Here is a 15,294-nt window from a genome sequence, read left to right as displayed (position 1 = left end):
GTCCCTCGCTTTCTCCATGAGTGACAGTGTGATTTAATGTAACAAGTTGGTCCATTTCTGACGAATTGGATGACTAACCCATAAAAGGCGATTTTTAAGTGAAATTTAAATGCACAATAGCTGATCCATTCATAAAGATTCTGTCCCTTGAACTATATACTATACTAGTCTTTATATGTGATTTTGTACGTACCTTTTGTTTCGTTTGCCAACAGCTCCTTAATGTTAGTATGTACTTACTCTGGTACAGTACCCCTTAAACTTAAAAAAGGGTTGGGAGTTTCAGTGTTCATAAATGTATTTGTATAAGTAAATATTACTTTGGAAGTCAACAACATTGGGGTGGTGGCGCAGTTGGCTAGCGCGTAGGTCTCATAGCTACTGAGTGATCCTGAGGTCGAGAGTTCGAGCCTCTCTCACCCCAATATTTTATGTTTTAAGCTTCCTTGTTATATCATATCTACTTGGGCTTCTGGGCCTCTCTAGTTATCCAAAAAGCCGAACTCCTCACTAATTACATGCCCATCACTATCATTTTCTCAAGCACGAATGCGTGTTAAATAGTACTTGCTCCGTATATTAAAAATATATCATAAGATCTTTATATAATTCCATCTTTCATCAACACAATCTCTTACTATGTAATTAATATGTTCGTGCTATTATGTAAAAGAAAAAGACCTAGAAAAACATTAACGTGAGAAGTGAAGTTGCTTTTACTGGAGTTTTCTATATTGATTTGTTTTTTTTTTGGTTGGCGAGGTTCATAGAACATGTTTTTAAATATATAATCATTTAGTAATGGTTATAGGAAGGTTCATCGAATGAATAGAGTCATTCCGGATTAGTTAATAAATACAATAAGAGGATCTACTTTGTAATCCGATTAAAGATGAATCAAATAAAATCACTCATTCCCACGATCATGAACCGTACAAACTTCTAGATTTTCTATATTCAATTTCCCATAAACTATGGTCGTCCTTTTTGACTACACACTCACGTGCGCACGAAATTGAAGCATACGGCGCACCATTCTTCAAGAAAGAAATGAATATTACCACAAAGTCACGTACAATGTAGGTTTTAATAAAAAAAAATTTAAGTTTAATGCATTGCGCACGAGTGGGTTTGTTTATTTTGGGGTTTTACGTACGTACGCGGTTTATACAAACAAAGCGAGAGTCCGTGTCCGACTCCGAGACTGCGAGTACGAGTCCACCGGCCAACGGTCACCGTCAGAGATGATACCTAACAATTTGGTCCCATAACATGTTCAGTGTTTTTTTTTGTGTGTTAAATCAGAGCCGTCCATCCTTATCAATCTTTTTGCGTTTCTTTTGTTGACCTTATTGTCTTCTTTGTCTTTGAAATTTTATATATTTCATGTGAATCTAAATTGAGTTATATATATATATATATATAATTAGCGTCCTGTGACTTCTCTCTCTCACTTAATTACATATACCATTTTCTACGCTATTCATTAACTACTAACTGTTCCATAATATCTGGACGTTCTAGTTAGGTTTGTTTTTTTTGTTGGTAACTGAATTTGGAAACACATAAACGAAATTGCTTAAATCAAAAATGAGAAATACGTGTCTAAAGTTTTATAAATATTAAATAAAGACGGAGTATAACTTAAAATGATTAGTTAAAGTTTTAAACAGTTTTTTTTGCTTATTAAGAAATAAAAATAAAATTAAAAGATACTTGAATCCAAGATTTTTAAAGATACTAAACTATATTCCAAATTTTAGTTGGATATTTTCATTTATTTAGTTGACACTAGTAAAGTAAAGAATCTAGAGTTCAAATCAATTTAAGGAAGAAAAAAACTATAGTTTTACGGCAAATATCTATTGTTTCGATTTTGTTTCGCTAGATATTTTGAGTATTAATACAAATAATCATTTTGTAAAGTTTGACAAAAAGAACAACAATCATTTTCTAAATTGTGAAATGCAATAATAACCAAGCAATATCAGCGTAAAATGAAAAGATTGAAAAAAAAAACAGTAATATGGCTCAAATTTTAATAAGTGGTCCTTTACACGTCAGAGATGTTACTTCTAAGAAAGCCCCGTCAACACAGCGAAACCTTAAATGACCCTTTCTTTGGTTATATACCGACGTTGAAGCAGACGTGGCAACATTTCACACGTAGGTACGCACGTGCGCGTGTGCGTGTGTATATATATATAAATAACTACACAACTCTCTCCGAGAAAATTTAGCAGACGACGAGAAGAAGAAAATTAGAAAAATGGAATGCAGAAAACACAACCACCATGGCAACAAAGGAGTTTGCCCTTCTTGTTTACGAGATAAACTCTCTCGACTACCTAATACGACGTCGTACTACGTCATCCACCGATCCGATGATCGATCTGCTTCTTCCACAACCGTTTCGTCTTCTCCGTCGTCTCCGGCGGTGAAGGATCATCGGAGAGCTGGTTCGATGTCGATGTCTTTCGCTGTGAGGGAAGCGTTGAGTGGTAATCTGATTGAAGCTTTAGGTGGAGGGTTGAAGAAAAGCAGATCTATGGCGCATGTTCCCAGGGATTACAATATTGTTAGGGATTCGAAGAAGAAGACCAAGGAGAAGTTGAAATCTACTACGGTGAAGAAGACTGGGTTTTGGACTAAGTTGCTTCACCTGAAAGGCAAAGGCGGTGCTGCTGCCGACGTCGGTGGATTGGTTACTAATTCACGGCAACGAGTTTATTAAATTGACCCAATTTTAGTTTTTTTTTTCCTTCTGAAATTTTATTTTTGATGTGTACAGTTACAGATAAAGATATTAAAAATGGTGGAAAATGATGAAAGTGATTTTCTGATAATATGTATGAATTTTTTTTTTTATAGAGATTAGTATTACATACTGAAATTGACCAAATGATACTACCAAAATTTCCTCTGATTTGACCAACCAATCAGTGATTTCGATCATATCCTAAACTTGCGTGTTCGAGTGACTTGTTATTTGCAATTTGGCATCACAGGTCACAGGAGTCATGGATTTTATAATCAAGAAATTTAATCAATAGAACTTATAAAGAAAGCTGTTTTGTTCATTATATATAACGGTAAATTTATGTATATCAAATGGTCCAAAAAAGTATATTATAATAAGTAATTAACATTGAACATATAAAACCTACAACACAAAAAAATGGCCCCTTCCGAATGTTCCGTTATGAGATTTGTAACATTCAAATTAGCTTTTCATCAGTTTCTTGTAAAATTGTTCTATACTATGGGAGTATGGGTGACCAAATCTGGTGTTTGCTTTGCTTTCTTTCACTCAGCTTCTTCTGTTAAATGCAGTCTCTTTTCAGTTTTCATCACCATCTTCGTAGTCAAACTTCATCATCGTCATCGAGATAGGGCCCGTGGTCTACTGACCGGTTTTTCAATCTCTGGAATATCTCATCTAGCGACTGTGGCACTGATGAAGTCACTACTCTGCTTGTGCTGGTTAGTGTTGTTGTTTCTGGGCCCTGTCTTAGTGGAAGAAACTTCTTGGTTGCTACATTTTCTTTAAAACTCTGGATTCCTTGTTTCATGTTTCGCCATGTGGAAGCCAAACGAGAAGATGGCTCTCCTGATCCTTCACCGCTACTTGGACCTGAACTGTCTGTTTCCAGTAAGGACACTTTAGCTGAAGCCATGTTCTCTGGTCTTGTGATGGAAGATGGAGAGTGTTTGTTCTGTTGTTCTCTAATGGCTGCATATTTGTTAGTGATTGCTTCTCTAGCTGATCCATATTTACGGGACATATCATCTTTCGGTGAATTCCCTTTTACTGCGTCTATGTCATAGCTCGACGACATCTTCATTTCAACAGAAAAATTTTCCTGCAGATATCTTAGTCAGGCTTTGAAACAAACACTATGCTTTTATATGTTATTATGGGTTTACTACTTACAGAGAAATTGCTTCCTGGTTCAATGTCAACATCGTTGAAGTTCCTTGCTAATGGAAGAACATGCTCGCCGACTTTTTGTCCTTCTTCGAGCCATGTTCGTTCTAACGATTATAAAAGAAAGGAAAATGAATTAAAACATGAGTTAATGATCAAATATCAGAAAATATTACTATGGTTTTTTTACCTTTTTTAAGAATCATTATCCCCGAAGGATCAAACCCGTCTGTATCCTCGCTCTCTGTTTGAAATCTAAATCTTTTCCAACTACCAAAGTAATTAAATATGCGATCAAAGAAATTGCTTGCAACTAGCAATGTGTAGATAACCATTATGAGTGGATAGATTTCATTGAACCGTTGTCCAAAGACTGGGACAGCATCATCAATTCTACCCATTTTCTGCAGAAACAAATAAAAAACATTGCAAACAAGCCCAATTAGTTTGATTTTCAAAACCTTGTAAGCAGACATAATGCGCGAAGGGTGAGATGAAAAAAATACCTTCTCAAATATAGTTTCGGAATGAAGTTGAATAAGATTAATAAAATTGTAAGATATTGGTGGCGCATATCGAGCAATCATCCTAAAGAGATACATATAAACCATTTATAAGCAGATACATATAAACCATTTATAAGCATGTATATTTTTTATACTGTATTAAAATAGACGATGGATGGGTATTCACTTACGAGCAAATCATTAGTAGATTTACAGAACTTGTTTGTCGAGGCGTCAAGGAATAAATCATCAGCATCCCAATTTTAAAAAGTGAATAATATGTACAGACGCACATATACACCAAAGGTACAAAAGCAAATGCCTGGAAGCAAAGTGATCAAGATTCAAGAGGAAATTACAGGTCAGTTGAAACAATTTGCTAATATAAGATAACAAGCTATGACACGCTCCATCGAAGCAAGAATTGAGATGTAAAGTATAATATACCTGCACTAGCAATTCATCGGATTTGACAGAGCTAATAAGTATCGAGAAGAGGGACAAGTCCAGTTTGCTAAGAAGGAGAGTTGCCTCTGCTAAAAGGATAGCAGCGGACATAATCCCCATAACTACTGCCAACACCATCTGAATTTGTTTCTTCAATATACACCTCCACATAAATTCTGCCAAAGTAATAATGTGCAAAAGAATTCTCATGCCAGACTTTTCGACAGATGAATAACCAATCAGCAACTCTATTCAGGGATGATTTCATTGGTTCTATATTTTTTCATTTCGAAGTGGGATTTTTTTCCACTTCAGTAAACACGTTCAGAAGGTTTGGAGAGCAAATGAGTACAGAAGTATTTAAACACTTACCCAATGTATCAAGAATATCCCCCATTTTTCCAGTTCGACTAGCTCTGAAGCTCGATATGTATTTCCTGAAATATGGTGTAACAAAGATGCTTAATGTAAAAGGCATCATTAACTTAAGATAATAACGGAAGAGATAATTATATAATGTACGAGAGAGATGAAATGATTGAAATCTGACCATCCAGTTGCATCACGGCGTTCATAATTCTTCATTGTGTCTTCAAGAACAAGGGCCTCAGTAACATAAGTTAGATACTCACTGCAAACATCCATAGTAACTTAGTAAGACATTACTGAGAGCGGGTTTCCTTATACTGAGATATCCATATATTCAGCAGCAACAGTCTATTACTGGAACGAGTTTCGTAATAAAATATCACAAGTAGTTAAAACAGGGCCTATAGAAAAGTTCTCCATACCTTTTATATCTATAATATTCATCCTTAGCATTTCGAAGGTGGCGCCTTAACGTTGCCATCGACTTTTCATCTGTGTCATAGTCCATATCATTTTCACCCAACTGACCACCTTGTGGCTTAAATGATGGGTCTTCCCTGAACTGTATACAGATTCATCAATAAAATTGGAAAAGTTCAAATGTATGTACACATATAAGGATAGTGAAAGTACCATTTTAGCCAGCATAGCATCTATTACATTCATGTATGGTCTCATAGGATCGCGCTTGGACATTTGAGTTGAAGTCGCTTGAGCAACCTAGCAAGGCAATGGTTATGAAGCGATAAACAGTCTGACAAGAAAACAATACATTGTGCTCACAATTTCGGGAGGGAGCACAGTATAAAGTTGAATTGCTAAAAACTCAGGGTCCCTTGCGTGAAGTAAATTCACTTTAAATACAAAGTCTGCTAATTGGAATATCTCCCTCGATCTTAATAGCACCAATGATGATGTCATGTAATAAGAAGGTATAATAAACGAAATTCTAAACAAGTTTGAAGCAGAGAGGGAATATTCAAGCGGATGAGAGCAAAAACTTGTTTAACCCAGATAACACTTACTACAATCGCATTTGAAAGTTCTTGATGAGCATTATCAAGTTTCACAGCAATTTTGGCAATTTTGTGCGAGAGAACTTTTTGGCGGGTGGTCCAATCTGCATTCTTCCAAATGGTCTTAGGTATTTCGCTCAAGCCAAAGCCAAGAAGAAATGCACCAGTCACCAGCCCAAACGTATTTGAACATGCCATAGCATAACCCAGAATGCTTCCTTTCCTGTTAACATACAGGAACGACTCAGTCAAATAGTCAAAAAATGAGAAAGATTGGGCACCAAATATTCTAAACCCAGTGAGTCATATATCATCTATAGCTAGACGATGAGCAATTGAGTTGCAACACTCAGATGCATTTTTCAATAAAATGCTAATGACAAAGCAAGAGATACAAAGCCAATATAAGTATGTTCAATCATGAAGGAACAATTTACCAGTTCCTGTGCATCATAATGAGAAGGATAAGACCGAGAAGACCAATGAATCCCAGAACTAGATAGAAAACTAAGTTGACATGTACGCTAGTCTTCAATCTCTCTGATACGGTAAAGTCTCCAGCATCTTCAAAACCCTGAATAAGGGGCACCACAGCCCTGTTTAGAGGTAACATAGTTTAATATATTGGTAATGTACATCTATTAGCTACAAAACAATGTATATGGATTGTTAGGGGTGCATTTCAATTCCTGTCAGCTAAAACAAATTTACAGCTAAAAGATAACAATCATGTATATGAACTTATTTGACATACACGGGACACATCCTGTCATGCTAACTAAGGTAATCTTTTCAAAAATAATCTGGTTTTACCACCTAAAATTGATCAAAAGAAAGACACATTGTACTACAAATATCGTGGAAGACATGTGTCAGAGGAAAGGCACTGCAAAGTTCGACCAGTTCATACCAGGTGAGTAGAAACGTACTCCAGTATGACCAACTCCATAAGAAGGAAATGGCGCCATTTTCAGGATGATCAGGTTGCAAAGATAGTGTCTGCAGAACAAATGAAGCAACCAAATTCAAATGACAATCTAATCTCCTAGTTTCGCCTAGTATTGGTTCAAATCCAAATCAAACAAGGCAACCAAAATTTAGCTATTGTTTCATCGCAAATTAAACCATGAAACTTTCTCAATAATATTACTCAATCGCTCCCAACGGCGAGAGACCTAAGCTTACTACTATCCCTAAACATAATACTTTTGACTCCCGAAAAAACTGGTACTTCAAGCTTAAAAACCTTAAGTAAGTCTGTCAAACTCTTCCAACATCAAATACCAATTTCAAATTAGGTCTCACATATGCCTATAAGCCGTATTCAGAAACCACATTCTTCTTGAGCTAAATCTTAATCCTACGTACGAATGATCTTATGAAACTTTCCAGGCATCAGAAGAAAAGCCCTTCAACTATATCTCACACACGATTCAATTCCAAATAAACCAAGATAACTCCTACAAGCTCGTAAAGGCCAATTCGATCAGAATTGCACTAGTCCGAGATTGAAAACGAAACTAGGAAAACATATGTTTACCGTCCAAATGTCGGCAGGAGCGAGGATGATAACGGAGACGGAGCAGAACCAGGTGTATCCAACGGTGATAAGAACGTAACGCGGAATCTCCGGTCCGGCGAAGTATCGGAGCGTGGAAACAACTAATCCTAGGGTTAGAGGCAACGAGATCAGATAGAAAACCCACATCTCCCTCTCGATGCAGTAGAATCAATCAAAATTAACGAACAGATAGAACAACCCCAGCTTTTCAAAGGTATCGATTACGCCGCCCGCGAGATCGCTCGACTTGTCTATATGTATGCTAGCGCGTGAGAGCAACGCGCCGATGAGAGGAACTGAGGAAGGTCTCTCTCTCCCTTGTTGTTCAGTTTTCGTTTTTTCTTTCTTTCTTCAGTTTGTTGGTTCGATCTCCGTCCGGTTCATTGACAAAGAAGAAGAAACAGCTTTTTTTTTTTTCCTTTTTTTTCTTTTTCAAAAATGGGGAAACGTAAATATTTAACTTCGTTGAGAATTAGTCTGATTAATAATAAATAATTTTCCTCTTTTCATATTGTATAAAGATTAGATAATTTCAACCAACAAATCTAAATTAATATAGTAATATAATTTTTACGTTATGAAAGATACGTTGTATTTTATCCATTAGTACTCTGATAATATAATTTGGAAGTAATGAACGTCATTCATTGGTTGTTTTCTCAAGGAACGTACTTTTCTTTCTTTTTGTTTAAATTAAAAAATGCTTTCTTCTCGCGCAGGCAACGAGTTTCTGAGATCATGCTGCGCACTTTCACAGAATATTTATGGAATGAAACAAAATATTTTTTCTTTGTTTTATTAATTAGTGGTATTTCAAAAACAAAACAAAAACTCCACTACTTATTTATAATTGAAGAAAAATTATTTAAATTCAACAAAGTTATTACCTCTAGGAACTGGGCTGGACTTCACCTATGATATTAAATTATTAATAGTCAGAAACTGGGCCTGATGAGTCCTACATCCAAGATACTTTGATAAATTAAATATGAGCCTGGCGACACCAACATCCAAGATAGGTTTATGTCGTGGTTTCTCATTTGAGTTCATCTGTAGTTGTTTGGTAATACTAGAAAAAAAAACATATGGTTAGTGTCCAAGTTAGTTAAAATATCCGCGTGAAAGGAATATAACGTGATTCACGTTTCCCAAACGTGTTGCTGTTGCCAGGTCACTGCTCTAATCTACTGGATTCATGTCCCATATGTGAAGACTATCTTAACTAAAAAAATGTCTAATTCGTAATTGACAAGGTTCACATTTATACGCGTTCACACTTGCCTGTTTTAAAAATAGTACTACTAGTAGTTACTTATTAATCCCTTCATCAACTAAAGCATTTACTGATTCCATTAGTCTTTCTTATTTTAGTATTGAGATTTTCTCAACTCAATTCAAATCTCTGTATTCCTCTGATTTATTAAAAGTATACAGCATCGACCGTTCGTACTTGTAACTCTATCCGTTCCGTCCATATCTCCTTTAGCCAGATCCAACGGGCAAAATGATAAGAGCCGACAAGACCATCATGACACACGTTTAGGTTCTATCCTTCCTGCAATCAGAATCCTATACCGTAAACCCCACTTCCCATTTCCCTTTCCATTTTTCTTAGTACTTTTAATAGTTAATAGTACTCTTACCACTCTTTTATTTTCCAAGATGCCCATAGTCATTGGTTTTACTAACATCCATAAGCAAATGCACAAAACTACGAAACACTTGTGGAACTAAAATCATACTGAACTGAACTACCTAAAAGTAAAATCAAAATCTGGCTGAGTTTATGTAAATTAAATTAAACTGAAAAAGTCTTTTGGCATTTTTATAAGAAGCTATATCCAGCTGAACTAAACTGTATCACAAACAAAAGTCAATAATTATTAATTTTATCCATAAACTAAACTATAAAGTGGGTTGAGCAAATATTTTGTCCATAAACTAAAAGAACTTCTGTTATAATTGTACATATCATTAATAGCTATATAACTTGTTCAAACAAAAAAAAAAATATTAGCTATATAACATCCACAATTTAATTGATTTAAATTTTTGATAAATGTATAAGACCAGTTCTAGAAGAGAGCATTTGTCGAAAAAATAAAAGCCATAAACTATATAAATAGCGGCTGTTAGTAAAACCTCTAAAATATAAATATAGCGTCCGTATCTGATTCTCTTTCTTACATATATAATCATATCAAGATCAAGAGTGAGAGAGAGAGAGAGAGCTATGTCGTCGTCGGCGGTGGAGTTCGTGGCCGAGCAGCGGAGATGCAGCGACGATGGTAGTAACGTCGGAGAGACAGTAAAGACTGGGGAGCTTGATCATTTGCATATGGAACCGTCGGCTCCGTCAATTTCTCTCCCTACGGAATCTTTCCTCAGAGCAGCAACGTTACTCAAGAACCAGGTGCGTACGACAAGGACGTAAACCAGAACCCCGTACCGTACGTTGGCTCATATATGTGTTCTTGGTATAGGTTGTGGAGGCCACGTGGAAAGGCGGTGTCGAATCTCTTTCCCCTGGAGGTTCGGGTGCGGTGCTGGATCCGTCTGTGTACACAGGACTACTCGGCACAGCGTTCACCTGCTTGAAGTCGTACGGGGTCACGAGGAACCATCAAGATCTGCTTACTTGCGCAGAGATAATCGACACGTGTGTCAACGTTGCACGTGCCACAACCAGGTGAAAATATCTTCGCCACTACGTTCCTTAGCCGAGTACACATCAAAATCAAAATATCATATTTGATATTAAAACACACACAAAAATGTAATCTAACCACTCTGGAAGAATATTCTGAAAATAAACTTTGAATAACTTGCCTGACAGAAAAACACATGGGCAGATTGAGTAGCAGCAATACAAAGATGTCAATTTTATCCAATTATTATTATCGTCACTCACACTACTACCATGAAAATTATGTAAATCTTTTATCTATGGAATAATATCTCTATACACCCATTCGAAATTAATTCAATTGTCGTTTTCTTACTAATAGTAGTAGTAATTAGATTTTGATTTATGCTAATGAATAGGCACGTGACGTTTTTATGTGGAAGAGGAGGAGTTTATGCACTTGGTGCAATCGTAGCCAACTACAGAGGGGACCTATCAAAGCGTGACCACTTCCTCGGTCTTTTTCTTGAGGTTCCAATTTTTTTTTTCTTTTTGACTTTTTTACTATTTCTCATTTCTTTGGCTTACACCATATCTTCACTCTTTTCGTGAGATTTGGTCTAGTTAACAGCGTGGTGGACTTTAATTTATATATTTTTCTTACGAGCAGCTTGCGGAAGAGAGAGAGTTACCGGCAGGACCAGAGGAAGGAGGATTTGGGATGTCATATGACCTTCTCTATGGAAGAGCGGGTTTCCTTTGGGCTGCTTTGTTCCTTAACCGATATCTCGGTGAAGGCTCTGTTCCTGATCATCTCTTATCGCCTATCGTTGCTGCTATCTTAGCCGGTGGACGAGTTGGAGCCGCAGATCATGAAGCTTGTCCTCTGTTATACAGGTTTTTGCAAAGCGCAATATAGATTAGTGTGATCCTATTTTCGGTTTAGTATGAATTTATCTTAGTTTTGTGGCTTTTAGGTTTCATGGGACGCGATTTTGGGGTGCGGCAAATGGATTAGCTGGAATCTTGTATGTGTTGCTACATTTTTCATTATCTGAAGAGGACGCCAAGGATGTTCAAGGGACATTGAGGTACATGATGAGTAATAGGTTCCCCAACAGCGGAAATTACCCGTGCAGCGAAGGGAATCCGAGGGATAAGTTGGTCCAATGGGCTCATGGAGCAACTGGTATGGCCGTTACTTTGGCTAAAGCATCTCAGGTGTTTCCAAATGAAAGGGATTTCCGCGAAGCAGCCATTGAAGCAGGAGAAGTAGTGTGGAAGAGTGGCTTGGTGAAGAAGGTAGGTTTAGCTGATGGAGTTGCTGGCAACGCCTATGCTTTCTTATCGCTTTACCGGTTAACGGGAGATGTTGTATACGAAGAGAGAGCAAAAGCGTTCGCGAGTTACTTGTGTCATGATGCGGTAGAGCTCGTGAGTATGACAAGGCAGGAAACAGAACATGATTATTCTCTTTTCCGGGGACTAGCTGGACCAGTATGTCTCTGGTTAGATCTTGTGTCGCCGGTTGATTCTAAGTTTCCTGGTTATGAGATATAGTTTAACACCCGGTAATTTTCGATAACCTGTTGGTTCGATTATGAAATGTCTTATGAAACGATCTTAGGTTCTCCGGTTTATTCAACTTTCAATAATTTAGGGGGTGTTATTCAACTTTGTATTTTAATTGATTTGGATGTATTTCAAAATCTAGCGTTATTTAACGATGTATTTTAAAAACCACAATAAAATCTGCTGTTATTGGATTTAACATTTGTTGGATGTATTTTAAAGTATTTTAAAACAAGCGTTATTCAATTTTCAATGGATTTTGTTTTCTTTAAGATTTTAATGTATTTTACATCTAAAACACGTACAAACACAATCCTAACACTTTTCAAATGATTTCATCTCTTTCATACCAAATCCATCTTAATTGTATTAAAAGGCTATTGAATTTTAAAATCCACCCGTAATTAAAATCCCTTAAAATTCTCCATCTAATAACACCCCCTTATTGAATTAGCTGAGATTTGGGAGAAACATTCATAGAAAAGTAGCATGAAAAGATCAGCTCAATGGTTTGAAGTTTAAACGGTGTTGGCGGTATCAGTAAGACAACGGAGAATGCAGCCGAGACCAGCTCTCTCTGTTAGTTTCTCGTGAATCATCAAACACTGATCGCATGTGGGTTCGTCCCCAGTCGAAAGGCCTCTATACAAGTACCTGATCCACATCATTCAAGTAGAGAAAAAAGACTTTGACACTGACTTCATCATCAAGCTAACTAATATCTAGCAGAGGAAAACATTAGATGCGAGGGGCTTACTTCATTAGAATATCGTAATACTCGGCATCAAGGGCATTTAACATTCCGTCGATATCCCTTATCGCCATTATAGCTTTTTGCACAGCTATCCAATTAGCTGACTGGAAAGCAACCATTTATCAAAACTCACATCATCTTTTTGGTCAAGAACAAACCACTAGTGAGGAAACAGAGAGACCTTGCAACGTTCATCGAGAGTTTTCGGAGACGAACCATCGAGAGCTGTTTTCAGAGCTTCGATATGTTTGTACCTGCACAAACAGAGTAACTATTTAAGGTCTTCTAAGAAAGTAAACAAAAAAAAACAAAAGGAACTTTAGGGTTATACTGTTTGAGTAAGCTCTCAATCTGCTGCGATTTGGTTTCGATCGTCGCTATTATTGCCTCTGCATTATCAGCTTCAACAATTTCTGCTGCTCCAGCCATTGGATCTCTCTTTCTCTAACCCCTCTAGCGAGACTATCTGAAACATTATTAACTCGTGTCATTAATTTTTTTCAAGAAACCTAGAAGTTGTGAAATGGTTTCAAGCAATTCGAAAACTTGCTAGTTGCTACATAGTAAGGAAACAAAGAGGATTGGGAAGCAATGCAAAACATGTCAAGCTCAAGCCCATAAAAAGCCAATAAGAGAAGTAACGATCACGAAAAATCAATTCTGCTCATGTAAGAAAAATCCAATGCCGATGGTACACCAATTTCTCACGGCTTCAGATCATCAGATCATTAATCCAGAAGTTTTAGGATCAAATCATACAAGGATCGACCAGGATTAGAAGCTTACGTGAAATGAGACCGAATCAAGCGATCGAGTGATGAAGCGTCCACGAGAGAAATCCTCAGACGTAGCAAGAGAGATCGAAAAGTTGTTATGTTGGTATATAAATTTGTATAAAATAAGAAAATTCATACGTCAAATGAACATATAAAAGTTCTTCGAGATTGCAAAGTAAATCCAAGTTGATCAAATTAAAATCCAATTTGACCTTTTAAGATTAGTTTTTTTTTTTGTGCCGAGAAAGATGGGTTTGCTTTACTTGGATTAAATACTCAAAACCCCCCATAAAAACTGCTGATCAAGCAACAAATGAATCACACAACTCCGGATTAGGATAAACATCCCAACCAGAGTCTTACAAATATCTATATATATATATATATATATATTGTCAAGTAAAATTCAAGAATTGAATTGGTTATCTAAGAGTTACAACACATGTTACTCTTCGTTGGTATCACTTGACCAGGACCTGGAACAATATCAATCTTCTTACCGGCAAGTGACCCGGGATTACCGTTCTCTTGATCTTCACTCGCAGCCAGACTTTTCTTGTTCACAATGTTGAAGATCTCTGTCAAAACCGTGGAGAAAGCGCTCTCAACATTAGTTGCGTTAAATGCAGATGTCTCCAAGAAGAACAAGCCTTCTTTCTCTGCAAACTCTTTAGCATCTTCGGTCGGTATTGCTCGTTGATCAACAAGATCTGACTTGTTCCCAATAAGGATGATCACAATATTCTTGTCTGCATGAGCACGCAATTCCTCTAGCCATCTTGGGATATGATCAAAGGTTTGGCGTCTGGTTATGTCATAAACTAACATTGCCCCAACGGCTCCTCGGTAATATGCACTCGTTACCGCTCTGTATCTGTTCAACCAAACCCACAAATATACAGAGAGAAAGACTATATAAGCATATGATAAGCATGGAATGTGGTGATTTGCTTATTCGACAAAGATTAAAAAAAAGTCTTCAAGGTCTGAGATTAAGCCAGTCAAATATATAGAGACTTGATGAAGCATCACTGAGAACTGTATATACTTTTTTTTTTCGATTCTGTACCAATCATACAACTACGGAAGCTGCTTTGTAACATTGAAAGAGAATTAGAGTCTACTCTACACATCATATGAAATCAAAATCTCAGATTATCCTAATTGTACTTTAGATCTTCGAAATTCGTATGAAGACCGAAAAGCTTATATCAGAATTCGAAATCCTAAACTAAGGTATCATCTATCATCGGATCCAGAGACACAACTCAAATCTTACGAGATCTACGTTCAAGCAATTGAAGTAGCTAAAAAGTTCCGGAGAGAGAGAGATCGGAGATTACCGTTCTTGGCCGGCGGTATCCCAGATCTGAGCCTTAACACTCTTGTGGTCAATAACAAGCGTCCTAGTCTGAAACTCGACGCCGATGGTGGCCTTAGAATCCAAACTGAACTCGTCTCTCGCATATCTAGCTAGTATCTGCGATTTCCCAACCGCTGAATCGCCGATCAGCACCACTTTGAACACGTAATCAATCTTCTGCGACGGATCTCCGTATCCTCCTCCACTCGTCATCGTCTTCAAATCTCTCTCTCTCTCGCTGAGTCCTATGTTTCAAGCTTTTACCGAAAAGTGAGCTTTTTTGAAGTTTTAAACGCAGAGATCTGATACGGTCGTAGTTTTGTTTGTTGTCGTCGTTGTCAACTATTTAGTCAATACTGGATGACATGTTTAATTT

The 15,294-nt window shown here is 37.0% G+C and overlaps 5 protein-coding genes and 1 non-coding gene across 8 annotated transcripts; 3 read left to right on the top strand and 3 right to left on the bottom strand.

Moving 5' to 3' along the window:
* Window positions 1-339: 339 nt before the first annotated feature.
* TRNAM-CAU lies at window positions 340-424 on the top strand. Its single transcript is given in 2 exon segments — window positions 340-377; window positions 389-424. It is a non-coding gene; the product is annotated as a tRNA-Met (tRNA).
* Window positions 425-2,221: 1,797 nt separating this feature from the next.
* Window positions 2,222-2,870, top strand: LOC17876999. Its single transcript, XM_006281189.2, has one exon. It carries the CDS (start codon window positions 2,270-2,272, stop codon window positions 2,732-2,734), a length of 465 nt encoding a protein of 154 aa, XP_006281251.1. The 5' UTR covers window positions 2,222-2,269; the 3' UTR covers window positions 2,735-2,870.
* A 193-nt stretch (window positions 2,871-3,063) lies between these two features.
* On the bottom strand, window positions 3,064-8,223 carry LOC17875066 (LMBR1 domain-containing protein 2 homolog A). 2 transcript variants are annotated; one of them, XM_006280010.2, is made up of 14 exons: window positions 7,807-8,223; window positions 7,177-7,265; window positions 6,704-6,862; window positions 6,276-6,489; window positions 5,884-5,970; window positions 5,673-5,812; window positions 5,432-5,512; window positions 5,254-5,318; window positions 4,882-5,057; window positions 4,626-4,756; window positions 4,435-4,516; window positions 4,119-4,332; window positions 3,935-4,035; window positions 3,064-3,863 (listed from the first exon to the last, which is right to left on the bottom strand). In XM_006280010.2, the coding sequence occupies exons 1-14, from the start codon at window positions 7,972-7,974 to the stop codon at window positions 3,366-3,368; spliced, it is 2,205 nt and encodes a 734-aa protein (XP_006280072.1). In that variant the 5' UTR covers window positions 7,975-8,223; the 3' UTR covers window positions 3,064-3,365. The 2 variants fall into 2 exon arrangements, with proteins under 2 accessions (XP_006280072.1, XP_023643820.1); XM_023788052.1 differs by having other exon boundaries at window positions 6,704-6,840; window positions 7,807-7,897.
* A 2,635-nt stretch (window positions 8,224-10,858) lies between these two features.
* On the top strand, window positions 10,859-12,184 carry LOC17877365 (lanC-like protein GCL1). Its single transcript, XM_023787486.1, has 3 exons — window positions 10,859-10,984; window positions 11,124-11,350; window positions 11,431-12,184. The coding sequence occupies exons 1-3, from the start codon at window positions 10,859-10,861 to the stop codon at window positions 12,011-12,013; spliced, it is 936 nt and encodes a 311-aa protein (XP_023643254.1). The 3' UTR covers window positions 12,014-12,184.
* A 267-nt stretch (window positions 12,185-12,451) lies between these two features.
* On the bottom strand, window positions 12,452-13,781 carry LOC17874795 (actin-related protein 2/3 complex subunit 5B). Of its 2 annotated transcripts, none has more exons than XM_023787501.1 (5): window positions 13,566-13,781; window positions 13,111-13,245; window positions 12,961-13,033; window positions 12,783-12,883; window positions 12,452-12,679 (listed from the first exon to the last, which is right to left on the bottom strand). In XM_023787501.1, the coding sequence occupies exons 2-5, from the start codon at window positions 13,206-13,208 to the stop codon at window positions 12,544-12,546; spliced, it is 408 nt and encodes a 135-aa protein (XP_023643269.1). In that variant the 5' UTR covers window positions 13,209-13,245; window positions 13,566-13,781; the 3' UTR covers window positions 12,452-12,543. The 2 variants fall into 2 exon arrangements, with proteins under 2 accessions (XP_023643269.1, XP_006282145.1); XM_006282083.2 differs by having other exon boundaries at window positions 13,111-13,241.
* A 144-nt stretch (window positions 13,782-13,925) lies between these two features.
* Window positions 13,926-15,174, bottom strand: LOC17875477 (ras-related protein RABA4a). Its single transcript, XM_006280990.2, has 2 exons — window positions 14,899-15,174; window positions 13,926-14,429 (listed from the first exon to the last, which is right to left on the bottom strand). The coding sequence occupies exons 1-2, from the start codon at window positions 15,129-15,131 to the stop codon at window positions 13,982-13,984; spliced, it is 681 nt and encodes a 226-aa protein (XP_006281052.1). The 5' UTR covers window positions 15,132-15,174; the 3' UTR covers window positions 13,926-13,981.
* Between the last annotated feature and the right edge of the window lie 120 nt (window positions 15,175-15,294).

The sequence above is a fragment of the Capsella rubella genome, unplaced genomic scaffold (assembly GCF_000375325.1).
Source record: "Capsella rubella cultivar Monte Gargano unplaced genomic scaffold, Caprub1_0 scaffold_8, whole genome shotgun sequence".
NCBI lineage: Eukaryota > Viridiplantae > Streptophyta > Magnoliopsida > Brassicales > Brassicaceae > Capsella > Capsella rubella.
The sequence above is the reverse complement of the archived record's forward strand: the minus strand, read 5'-3'. Positions and strand labels throughout refer to the sequence as shown.